This window comes from Rhinopithecus roxellana, chromosome 6 (genome assembly GCF_007565055.1).
Source record: "Rhinopithecus roxellana isolate Shanxi Qingling chromosome 6, ASM756505v1, whole genome shotgun sequence".
In the NCBI taxonomy this organism is placed as follows: Eukaryota; Metazoa; Chordata; class Mammalia; order Primates; family Cercopithecidae; genus Rhinopithecus; species Rhinopithecus roxellana.
In genome coordinates, this window is record NC_044554.1 from 45,040,317 (window position 1) to 45,052,771 (window position 12,455).

The 12,455-nt window shown below is 54.4% G+C and overlaps 1 protein-coding gene across 5 annotated transcripts in view; it reads left to right on the forward strand.

Annotated features, from left to right (window-relative positions):
- The first annotated feature begins 418 nt into the window (after positions 1–418).
- Positions 419–12,455, forward strand: part of TECPR1 (tectonin beta-propeller repeat containing 1) — a 41,089-nt gene continuing 29,052 nt past the window's right edge. For 2 of the 5 annotated variants that reach the window (XM_010388462.2, XM_010388471.2), the window contains exons 1-5: positions 429–535; positions 7,529–7,772; positions 8,606–8,788; positions 8,983–9,105; positions 10,529–10,654. In XM_010388462.2, coding sequence (XP_010386764.1) covers positions 7,548–7,772; positions 8,606–8,788; positions 8,983–9,105; positions 10,529–10,654 — 657 coding nt within the window. In that variant the 5' untranslated portion in view covers positions 429–535; positions 7,529–7,547. The other 3 variants (XM_030933086.1, XM_030933087.1, XM_030933088.1) reach the window with 3 other exon arrangements.

Consider the following 12,455-nt stretch of genomic DNA (forward strand, 5'->3'; position numbering starts at 1 on the left):
CGAAATAGTAAAGCTTTAAGTGTAGTGTGTGCTCAAAGGCTACGTTTCAGTTCGATGGAGATCAGGAAGACACCTGTTCCCTGCGTCCTCTCCACGCCCCAGGCCGGGCGCCCACACACTGCTCCTCCTGTCGCCGCAGCGCCACGCACCCAGTTACCCTCCCCGCCACCCCTTCTCCTCGCCTGCAGGCGGTGTCCACACCGCCCTCTCCGCTCCTGCAGGCCACGTCCTGGAGGGCGGCCGGTGTCTCGCCGCCAGAGAGAATGCGGGAACTCACTACAGTCGACACTGGACTCTTGACCTGGCGCGACCCCGGAAGTGGGCGGGCACGCGACCTCAAAGCCAGCGCCGACGCGGCGCACCGCAGCCAATCGCACGTCCCAGGCCTCAGCGCCCTGGAGAGGCTGGCCAATGGGCGCGGGGCCTGATGCCGCTTCCGGCCCACCCTCTTGCCCGGGCCCCGGGAGGGCCGGTCCGCTGAGCCGGACGCTGAGGAGCTACCACCGCGACTCCGCCCCGCCCCGCGCTTGCTCAGGTGAGTGCCGCGCGGCGCCCCAGCTGCAGCGGCGGCCAGGGCCGTGGGAAAGGTTGGGGCGATGAAGGGCTGGGCACGCCGCCTTCCCCACCACCCCCAGGCTGTTTGCCCGAACACTAGGGGGAAGGGAGCAAGGAGGGACCGCACTTGTCCTCAAGCCTGCACACCTGGAGGGTGCCACCCCTGTCCCCTGCCCTGGAACGCCCACAGTCTGGCGAAGTGGCCTGGTGCAGGTGACGTCCCCACTCCAGCCTTTGGACTGGAGCCATGGGAGAAGCGGATCGCGGGATCCTGGTTTCGAGAATCACGCAGCAAGGGGCCTGCCTAGCCCTGTCCCTGGACATTGATGGGAACAAATCTGCTTGTCGTCAGATTAGCTTTGGCAGATGGTCAGGGCCCAGAGCTCCCACATATGCTACTGGTGGCAGTGCAGGGGCACCACCTGTCACCCAAGTGCACAGAACTGGGCTGAACGCCAGGCTGACTCAGGACACCTCCTGCCCAGTGAGGCTGGGCGGACCCTATTCTTCAAGAAAGAATCAACTGCCATGCAAGTTCTGCTGCTTTTCCCCACCTTTTAGGACCCCGATGTCGCTTTTGAACAGCCCCTGCACCTTGCAGCCAGCGAGCTACTGTGGTAGGCATTGCCGACTCTGTTTGCATACTGGATGGGAGTGACAGTGTAATAGAAAAACAAGCAAGAAATCTTTTAGGTAGGACTCCTAAGGCTCAGAGGAAGTGAGTAAGTGCTTGCGGAGCGTTCTTGGTACTGTGTCTTTTGCTCTACCACATCTCTGTCCCCGCTTCTCTTGGGTGCTTTTTTTTGGTCTCTGAAAGGATCTGTGAATAAACGGAGACAGAAAGGCAGATGGCTTTGAGGGTGGCGAGCAGACCTTCTTCGTGGAACGACTGAAGGTTCAACTCAAATTCATCTTGTAGAAATTCTTGGTGAATTCGAGGCTGCTAATTTGGAAGATTTTCCTCCATCCCTCTAACCCTACAAAACAAACAAGTCCCAGGATCCCTGAATCATGGGGCTTCATGTTCCCACCCCTCTTTCAAGAGTCCTCTGACCCCGTGACCCTGTACAAGTTGCCTGATCAGCTCACAGCAGAAAGTGGCCCATGAGGAGCTAGGGGGAGTCTCTTGGCAGAGGCAGAAAGGAAGTGTGGCTGACCAAGGATGGTTACCGGATGTCAACTGTAGCTGGGAAGTGATGGGTACTTGGGTCTCCATTCTGAAGGGAGTTTGTAAATACAACAACCTCCACCCCTTCCTTTCACTGTAGCAGAGTCTCCTCCCATTAACTGCCCAGAAGGTTCAACGATGTCTATGAATACATTAATGTTTAGTCATTTCTCTGAAGGAAAGTCAAAATCTCCTTTCATTGAGCTCGACCTGCAGACTGAGTCTAGCTAAACTGCTTGCTTATCCAGTGAATTCTGAGCTATCTTTGTTTTTTGTTGTTGTTTGTTTTCCTTTTTGAGACAGGGTCTCGCTCTGCTGCCCCAGGCTGGAGTGTAGTGGCACAATCATAGCTCACTGTATCCTCAACCTCCTGGGCTCAAGTGATCCTCCTGACTCAGCTTCCCAGGTAGCTAGGATCACAGGCATGTGCCACTACACCCGGCTAATTTTTTTTTTTAACTTTTTATTTTTGTAGAGATGGAGTCTCCCTGTGTTGCTTAGGCTGGTCTTGAACTTCTGGGCTCAAGCGATCTTCCCACCTCAGCCTCGAAAAATGTTGGGATTACAGGCATGAGCCACTGCACCTGGCCTCTGAGCTATCTTTGAAGACTAACTTATATTTAATGCTATAGAAGTGAAAACTAAAAAAAAAAAAAAAAAAAAACCTTCATCTTCCCCTAGCATTTTATTGAAGATTTTCACACATACAGCCAAGTTGAAAGAATTATACAGTCAGCATGCCCCTCCCCACCAACTAGATTCTTCTACTACTGACACTTTACTTGCTTTATTACATATCTGTCCACCGATTATGACCTTGCTTTTCAAGTTATTTGTGGCATTTGTTTTCACTGGAGAAGTATTTCTGTCTTAGATCGGGGAGTTGGCAGCATATTGGAGGTAGGTGGTGGTGATTATCCTTAAACGTTGTTTCAACACCCACTGTGTGCAGAGACTATTATGGAAATGAAGAGGTTGAAGACTCAGACCTGAAAGGGACTTGGTTTTTTCTTTTTCTTTTTTTTTTTTTTGAGACGGAGTCTTGCTCTGTTGCCCAGGCTGGAGTGTGGTGACATGATCTTGGCTTACTGCAACCTCCTCCTCCCAGGTTCAAGCGATTCTCCTGCCTCAGCTTTCCAAGCTGGCTAATTTTTGTAGTTTTAGTAGAGACAGGGTTTCACTATGTTGACCAGGCTGATCTCGAACTCCTGCCCTCAGGTGATCCACCCGCCTCAGCCTCCCAAAGTGTTGGGATTACAGGCGTGAGCCACTGTGCCCTGCCCTGGTTTCTTATTTTTTATTCTTATTTTTTGAGATAGGATCTTGCTACCTCGCCCAGGCTAGAGTACAGTCTCTCAATCTCAGCTCTCTGTAGCCTCAACTTCCCAGGCTCAAGTGATCCTCCCATCTCAGCCTCCCAAGTAGCTGGGACTACAAGAGCACATCGTCATACCCAGCTAATTTTTGCATTTTTCGTAGCGACAGGTTTTCGCCATGTTGCCCAGGCTGACCTTGAACCCCTAGGCTTAAGGGATCCACCCACCTCAGCCTCCCGAAGTGCTGGGATTACAGATGTGAGCCACCGCACCTGGCTGATTTTTAATTTTTTAAATTTAATTAATTAATTTATTTATTAAGACAGAGTCTCGCTCTGTCACCCAGGCTGGAGTGCAGTGGCACAATCTCAGCTCACTACAAGCTCCGCCTCCTGGGTTCACGCCATTCTCCTGCCTCAGCCTCCCAAGTAGCTGAGACTACAGGCACCCGCCACCACGCCCGGCTAATTTTTTGTATTTTTAGTAGAGACAAGGTTTCACCGTGTTAGCCAGGGTGGTCTCAATCTCCTGACCTCGAGATCTGCCAGCCTCGGCCTCCCAAAGTGCTGGGATTACAGGCGTGAGCCACTGCACCTGGCCTAATTTTTTATTTTTTAAGAGATGAAAAAGAAGTGACAGTTTGTGGTAGCAAGTACCCACTAACAATGCCAAGTAAAAAGTAAATAATCCCAAGTAAAAATACCAAGGAACATCAAATTCTTACTGGGCACTAAACTGTTTATTAAAAGCTCTGTGCCAATATTATCTCATTTACTTCTCATAAAAAATAGATATGTATGTCACTATCCCATTCTGCCTTTTTTTTTTTTTTTTTTTTGATGGAATTTTGCTCTGTTGCCCAGGCTGGAGTGCAGTGGCACAATCTTGGCTCACCACACCCTCCGCCTCCCAGGTTCAAGCAATTCTCCTGCCTCAGCCTCCCGAGTAGCTGGGATGACAGGCGCCTGCCACCACACCCGGCTAATTTTTGTATTTTTAGTACAGACGGGGTTTCACCATGTTGCCCAGGCTGGTCTCAAACTCCTGGCCTCACGCGATCTGCCTGCCTCGGCCTCCCAAAGTGTTGGAATTACAGGCGTGAGTCCACCGCGCCCAGCTTCATTCTGCCTTTTATAGATGAGGAAATTAAGGCACAGAGAGGTTAGTTAGCTTTTGGTGGTACAAGAAAGTGATGATACATTCTGGGATCCAGGCAGCTCTGGACTCTCCTAGTCACTGTGAAGGTGCCAGAGGGGCCCTCAGTCCTGATCAGTGAGGTACAAGGAGGTCACTGGAGTCCCAGCTCAGGACCCTGGACACAGATGCCAGTTTCAAATGGTTCCAGAAGGCTGGTGTTCTGATTTTCTTGTATGTTTGACGGGCCTTGGTGCCCTGGGGTGGAGGAGGTTGGCCGCTTTTTGAGGGGCTCTTACTCCCTGGGCTTGCTCCATTCTGCTGGGCAGTCTCCCTCCTGTTCTTTTCGCCCACTTCCTGTTATGGGAGTTTCCCAGAGCTGAGCTTTTGTTCTGCTTCCTGTCTTCCTGTTCCTCACCCTCTCACTCACTTCCTTTTCAACCTGCATTCTGTCTTCTTGGTGTTTGTAAGATATACCTTGTCCTGGCCATGGCTGGGGGCTCACGCCTGTAATCCTAGCACTTTGGGACGGATCACCTGAGGCCAGGAGTTCGAGACCAGCCTGGCCAACATGGCAAAACCCCATCTCTACTAAGAATACAAAAATGGGCCAGACGTGGTAGTGCAGGTCTGTAATCCCAGCTACTTGGGAGGCTGGGGCAGGAGAATCACTTGAACCCAGAAGGTGGAGGTTACAGTGAGCTGAGATCGTGCCACTGCACTCCAGCCTGGGAATAGAGGAAGACTCTGTCATCCAGGCTGGAGTGCAGTGGTGCAATCTCGACTCACTGCAGCCTCCGCCTCCTGGTTCTAGCGATTCTCTTGCCTCATTCTCCTGAGTAGCTGGGATTACAGGTGCATGCCACTGTGCCCGGCTAATTTTTGCATTTTTTTTTAGTAAAGATGGAGTCTCACCATGTTGGTCAGGCTGGTCTCAAACTCCTGGCCTCAGGTGGTCCATCTGCCTCGGCCTCCCAAAGTGCTGGGATTATAGGTGTGAGCCACCGCACCTGGCTTATTATTATTATTTTTTTTTTTGCTGTTGGCAGCTACAACTATTTTCAGATGTGCTTCTATCTTGTCCCATTGCCACAGTCACCCGGCCATCTGGAGCACCTGCATGGCTCTGGCATGCTGCGGGAGCACCGTGCCCAGCCTCCAGGCACCTAAATAAACTCTGCGTATCTCCTTTTGCTCTTGTTTTTAAGTCAGACTGGCCATGTCTTCATCTGTAGGCTCTTTTCTCTCTTCAGGCCCTGGGGCAGTGTCCTGAGTTGGATCTGGGAGCCGCCCTATCAGGCAGAGCTTCTCAGGTGATGGCCCCGGTGGGTGGCCTCATCCAGTAGCTCTGTGTTTGGCTGCCTTGTGTCTGGCCATGTGGCCCTGCCAGGGCTCCAGGAAGGACACCCCTGGGTGCAAGAGCACTGTGGGCCCTGGAGGTGGGGCCAGGAGTGCTCAGTGGCAGAGCTTAGCAATAGCCTTGGCTATGCCTACAAAGCACAGAGAAAGAGGACAGAAAGGGCTGGGTGCAATGGCTCATGCCTGTAATCCCAGCACTTTGGGAGGCTGAGGTGGGAGGATCGCTTGAGGCCAGGAGTTCAAGACCAGCCTGGGCAGCATAGCAAGACCCCATCTCTGCAAAAAAATAAAAATAAAAATAAATCAGCCAGGTATGGTGGCACATGCCTGTAGTCCCAGCCACTCAGGAGGCTGAGGCAGGAGGATGGCTTGAGTTCAGGAGTTCAAGGCTGCAGTGAGCTGTGATTGCACCACGGCACTCCAGTCTGGGCAGCAGAGCAAGATATTCTCTAAAAAATTAAAAAGAAAAGAAAAAGAAAGGAGTAGAGAACGGCAGAGGAAGAGAGCCGGGGAGGGGGAGGAGGGAGTCGCCGAGGGAGCATGAAGAGAAGATCCCTACGTCCTTGAATTCACATGGTCACGTTGGCTCTGGCTAGAATGCCAGGCATGTGTAAATGCCCTCACCATGCCCAGATAGAGGCCAACATGGAGGGGAGACCTGTCCACTCTGGGGAAAGACCCCTGGGGAGGCAGTGGGGTAGTTATATCTTTTGAGATTCAGCTAAACCTGTAAGCTTTCATTGATTCTTTTGAAAACAAAGATCTGGCCAGGCGTGGTGGCTCAAGTCTGTAATCCTAGCAGTTTGGGAGGCCGAGATGGGAGGACTGCTTGAGATGAGGAGTTTGAGACCAGCCTGGGCAACATAGTGTGACTCTGTGTCTACAAAAAAAAATGTTTAATTAGCTAGGTATGGTGGGGCATGCCTGCTGTCCCAGCTACTCAGGAGGCTGAGGCAGGAGGATCACTTGAGCCCAGGAGTTCGAGGCTGCAATGAGCTATAATTGAACCACTGCACTCCAGCCTAGGTGACTGAGCAAAACCCTGTCTCTACTTTTTAAATTCTTTTTTTTGAGACAGGGTCTCTGCTCGCTGCAACCTCCATCTCCTGGGTTCAAGCCATTATCCCGCCTCAGCTACCTGAGTAGCTGGGACTACAGGTACATACCACCATGCCTGGCTAGTTTTTATATTTTTAGTGGAGATGAGGTTTCACCATGTTGACCAGCTTGGTCTTGAACTCCTGGCCTCAAGTGATCTATTTTTAAATTCTTTCAAAAACAAAAAAGAGGACAGGCGTGGTGGTTCATGCCTGTAATCCCAACACTTTGGGAGGCAGAGGCAGGCAGATTACCTGAAGTCAGGAGTTCGAGACCAGCCTGTCCAACATGGTGAAATCATGTCTCTACTAAAAATACAAAAATTAGCCAGGTGTGGTGGCGTGCACCTGTAGTCCCGGCTACTGGGGAGGCTGAGGCAGGAGAAAACCCGAGAGGTGGAGATTGCAGTGAGCCAAGATCCCAAGATTGTGCCATTGCACTCCAGCCTGGGCAACAGAGCGAGACTCCGTCTCAAAAAAATAAACAAAAAAACAAAGAATAAATAGTCGCATAGGCGCAGTGGCTCACGCCTGTAATCCCAGCACTTTGGGAGGCTGAGGCAGGCGGATCACGAGGTCAGGAGTTCGAGACCAGCCTGGCCAACATGACAAAACCTGTCTCTACTAAAAATACAAAAACTAGCTGGGTGTGCTGGCAGGCACCTGTAATCCCCACTACTCGGGAGACTGAGGCAGGAGACTTCCTTGAACCCGGGAGGCGGAGGTTGCAGTGAGCCGAGATCGCGCCACTGCACTCCAGCCTGGGTGACAGAGTGATACTCCATCTCAAAAAAAAAAAAAAAAAAGAATAGTCACAATAGAAGTCTCCCAGGTTTCACTTAACTCTGATGTCCCCTGGGCTGGGAGCCTGAACGCTGACCCTCGTCCTCCTGCCACAGGTTACCTCCAGCTGCTGCCATGCCCAACTCAGTGCTGTGGGCAGTGGACCTCTTCGGGAGAGTGTACACGCTGTCCACAGCCGGCCAGTACTGGGAGCTGTGCAAGGATTCCCAGCTAGAGTTCAAGCGCATCAGCGCCACCACGCAGTGCTGCTGGGGCATTGCCTGTGACAACCAGGTCTACGTGTATGTGTGTGCCAGCGATGTCCCCATCCGCCGCCGAGAGGAGGCCTATGAGAATCAGGTAGCGACCCTCATGGTTGGAGTTGCCGAGTGGATCAGTTTGCTAGGTTATTGGTTAAAATGATGAACCACAGAAGGGAAATAGGGGCCCCAGATTCCCCACCAGTTCCTGCCTTCATTTCCTTCCTTTTACTTAAAAATCTGAGTTGCTGCCAGGCGTGGTGGCTCACGCCTGTAACCCCAGCACTTTGGGAGGCTGTGGCGGGCAGATCACTTGAGCTCAGGAGTTTGAGACCAGCCTGGGCATCATGGCGAAACCCTGCCTCTACAAAAAAAATCCAAGAATTAGCAGGGTGTGGTGGTGCACACCTTTAGTCCCAGCTACTCAGGAGGCTGAGGCAGGAGGATCACTTGAGCCAGGGAGGTCAAAGCTGCAGTGCCCTGCACTCCAGCCTGGGCAACAGAGCAAGACTCTGTCCCCCTGCACCCCCCCAAAAAAATTCCAAGTTGCATAGTATCCAGGGTCTTTGAGGCTGAAGCCACTATTGTGTCCTCACCAAAGCAGGCCGGCCAGGTCCCCAAGAGGGCAGGCTCCAGTGGTTTCCGGGAGCCCAGGACAAGGTGTGCCCTCCACCACCTGTCCTGCTTAGAGCGCCGTGGCTGCAGGAGGATTCTTTGCCCCTTGGGGCCGCGCTGATGTACTTGCTGGCTCATGATAAAGTGGCATGGGGGTCCTCAGTCACTGGGGAACAGGCCCTCTGCTCACTTCCTATTCTGGAGATCAATGAGGGGGCCGGCTGGGCAGGGTCAGCTGGCCCTGGAGATGCCCGGCCCGCCTGGGTTCCCGCCCAGCAGGCTTGGGTCCAAGGCCACCTCTGTGTCCCCGGCCCTCAGCGCTGGAATCCCGTGGGTGGCTTCTGTGAAAAGCTCCTGCTGAGTGACCGCTGGGCGTGGAGTGACGTGAGTGGGCTCCAGCACCGGCCGCTAGATGGGGTGGCGCTGCCCTCGCCGCACTGGGAGTGGGAGTCTGACTGGTACGTGGATGAAAATTTTGGAGGCGAACCCACCGAGAAAGGGGTAGGTGAACTCGGGACCCTCCATGACGGCCCTGTGGGGAGGGGGCGTCTAGGGCTCCGCCTGTCCCTGCTTCTGTCCCCTACACCCTGTGGTGCCTGAGCTCGGGCTTCAGGCCACGCCCTCCCTCCCAACCTTCCCCAGCTCTTCATATGCCTTCCCTGCAGAGCCTGAGAGCCCCTTCCTTGGTGTTTCAGGGGTGGACGTACGCCATCGACTTTCCCGCCACCTACACGAGAGACAAGAAGTGGAATTCTTGTGTGCGGCGCCGGAAATGGATCCGGTACAGGAGATACAAGTCCCGGGACATCTGGGCCAAGGTCTCTGTGCCTGAATGTGGCTTGGGGACAGGACAGGGCCAGGACAGACTGTGACATGCAGCCTCCTCTCCACCTTCCCCACCTGTGTGCACCGGGGGACGCCACGCCCACCTTCGAACCTGGCCTTTGAGCTGTTTCCTGTCCCGGGAACACCACGGCACTGCGTGCCCCTTTGCTTGGGAGATGGTTACACAGGGAGCCAGGCCGGGTCCAGGACAGCACAGAATTTGCCCTGACCCTGGTGTCCAAGCTGCTCTGTCCCCGACCGAGCCTCCATCTGGCACTTTGTCCTCCCCCTCAGCCAAGGGAGGCACCTCTGACTCTAGCGTTGCTCCATGAAGAATCTCCCAGCTGAGGGAGGACAGCCCTGGACCCGGGTCTTGGTGTGGCCTCCAGTGAGTGGAGACCTCCCTGGGATGTCCAGGGCTGCGAGGTGGGGCTGCCCCTGGGCCTGGGAGAAGCCAGGAGACCAGGGAGCTGGCCCTATTTTTTTTTTCTTTTTAGAGATAGGGTCTCGCTCTGTTGCCCCGACAGTGCTCTGTTGCACCCTGTTGAGTGCAGTGGTGCAGTCATAGCTCACTGTAGCCTCGAACTCCTGAGCTCAAGTAATCCTCCCACCTCAGCCTCCCTAGTAGCTGGGACTACAGGCATGCACCACCATGCCCTGTTATTTTTTAAATTTTTTGTAGAGGGTGGGTGTGGTGGCTCATGCCTGTAATCAATCCCAGCACTTGGGAGTTTGAGACCAGCCTGGCCAACATGGTGAAACCCTGTCTCTACTAAAAATGCAAAAATTAGCTGGGCACGGTGGCACGTGCCTGTAATCCCAGCTACTCAGGATGACTAAAAATACAAAAATTAGCTGAGTGTGGTGGCACGCACCTGTAATCCCAGCTACTCGGGAGACTGAGGCAGGAGAATCACTTGAATCCAGGAGGCAGAGGTTGCAGTGAGCCGAGATCACACCACTGCACTGCAACCTGGGCAACAGAGTGAGACCCCGTCTCAAAAAAAAATAATAAATTTTTTGTAGAGATGGGGTCTCACTATGTTGCCCAGGCTGGCCTTGAACTCCTGACCTCAAGCAATCCTCCTGCCATGGCCTCCCAAAGCACTAGGAGGGCCAATGACTTTTGAAGACTTACACTGGCAGGGCCATCTTCTGTTATCAGCCCCGTTCTTACGGGTCACTGGAAAGCCCAGAGCGGAGACCCTGCAGCGCATCTGCCTTCCACATGGAGGCAGCGGTGACCACTTGGCTGACAGAGGGAGGACGAAGCAGGGGTCCCGACAGTCCTGATGCTGCCTTCCCTGTGAATTCAGGCAGCTGCAGGCTGGGCTGGAGAGCGGACATCCGGATGGCAGGCAGGCGGGAGGTGGGTGCACGCCCAGGCGCTGACTGCTTCTCACCTCCTTGCTTCAGATCCCCTCAAAGGACGACCCCAAGGAGCTGCCCGACCCCTTCAACGACCTCTCTGTAGGGGGCTGGGAGATCACGGAGGAGCCCGTGGGCCACCTGTCAGTGTGGGCTGTGTCTCTGCAGGGCAAGGTAAGGCCAACCCCTCTCCCTGCCCCAGTTCCCCACGAGCCCCCCTCCGTGGGTCCTGTCCTGTGCATCCCCTGGGTCTTGCTCCTCCCAGGAGCCCCGGCTCCCCGACCCCATGCCTGCTCCTGGCCTTTCTCTCCTCCGAGCCCCCTGCGTGCTGATCAGTGCCCAGCCTCGGCTCAGGCACACCAATGTGGCCTTCTCAAGACAGATTCTGAGCCCCCTGCCAGCTCCCTGCTGGTGCCTCCCAGTCTTCAGGAATAGTGTGGGGGTAGGAGTGGGGGTGACAGAAGGTGTGCCAGTGGATGGATGGGTGGTATGTGGACAGATGGATGGATAGGTGGGTGTGTGGATGGATGGGTGGATGAGTGTGTGTGTGGATGGATAGGTGGGTGGGTGTGTGGATGGGTGGGTGTGTGTGTGGATGGATGGATGGGTGGGTGGGTGTGCGGATGGATGGATGGATGGATGGGTGGGTGGGTGTGCGGATGGATGGATGGATGGAAGGGTGGGTGTGTGGATGGGTGGGTGGGTGTGTGTGTGGATGGATAGATGGGTGGGTGGGTGTGCAAATGGATGGATGGATGGGTGGGTGGGTGTGCGGATGGATGGATGGATGGAAGGGTGGGTGTGTGGATGGGTGGGTGGGTTTGTGTGTGGATGGATGGATGGGTGGGTGGGTGTGTGAATGGATGGATGGGTGGGTGGGTGTGTGGATGGACGGACGGGTGGGTGGGTATGTGCATGGATGGATGGGTGGGTGTGTGGATGGATGGATGGGTGGATGGGTTTGCGGATGGGTGGGTGGATGTGTGGATGGGTGGGTGGGTGTGTGTGTGGATGGATGAATGGGTGGGTGGGTTTGTGGGTGGGTGGGTGGATGGATGGATGGATGGATGGATGGATGGATGGATGGATGTGTGTGTGGATGAGTGGGTGGGTGTGTGTGTGGATAGATGGATGGATGGATGGGTGGGTGGGTGTGTGGATGGATGGATGGGTGGGTGGGTGTGCAGGTAGATGGATGGGTGGGTGGGTGTGCAGGTGGATGGATGGGTGGGTGGGTGTGTGGGTGGATGTATGGATGGATGAGTGGGTAGGTGGATGGATGGATGGATGGATGAGTGGGTAGGTGGATGGAGGGATGGGTGAGTGAGTGGGTGGGTGTGTGGATGGATGGATGGGTGGGTGGGTATGTGGATGGATGGATGGGTGGGTAGGTGTGTGGATGGATGGATGGGTGGGTAGGTGTGTGGATGGATGGGTGGGTATTTGGATGGATGGGTGGATGGGTGGGTGGGTTGCGGATGGATAGGTGGGTGAGTGGGTGTGTGGATGGATGGGTGGGTGTGTGGTTGGGTGTGTAGATGGATGGGTGAGTGAGTGGGTAGATGGATGGGTGGGTGTGTGGATGGATGGGTGGGTGTGTGGATGGATGGGTGGGTGTGTGGTTGGGTGTGTAGATGGATGGGTGAGTGAGTGGGTAGATGGATGGGTGGGTGGGTGTGTGGATGGATGGGTGGGTGTGTGGATGGATGGGTGGGTGTGGTTGGGTGTGTAGATGGATGGGTGAGTGAGTGGGTAGATGGATGGGTGGGTGGGTGTGTGGATGGATGGGTGGGTGTGTGGATGGATGGGTGGGTGGGTGTGTGTGCAGACGGATGGATGGATGGGTGTGTGGGTGGGTGTGCGGATGAATAGGTGGGTGGGTAGGTCTGTGGATGGATGGGTGGGTGTGTGGTTGGGTGTGTAGATGGGTGGGTGGGTGGGTGTATGGGTAGATGGATAGGTGGGTATATGTGTG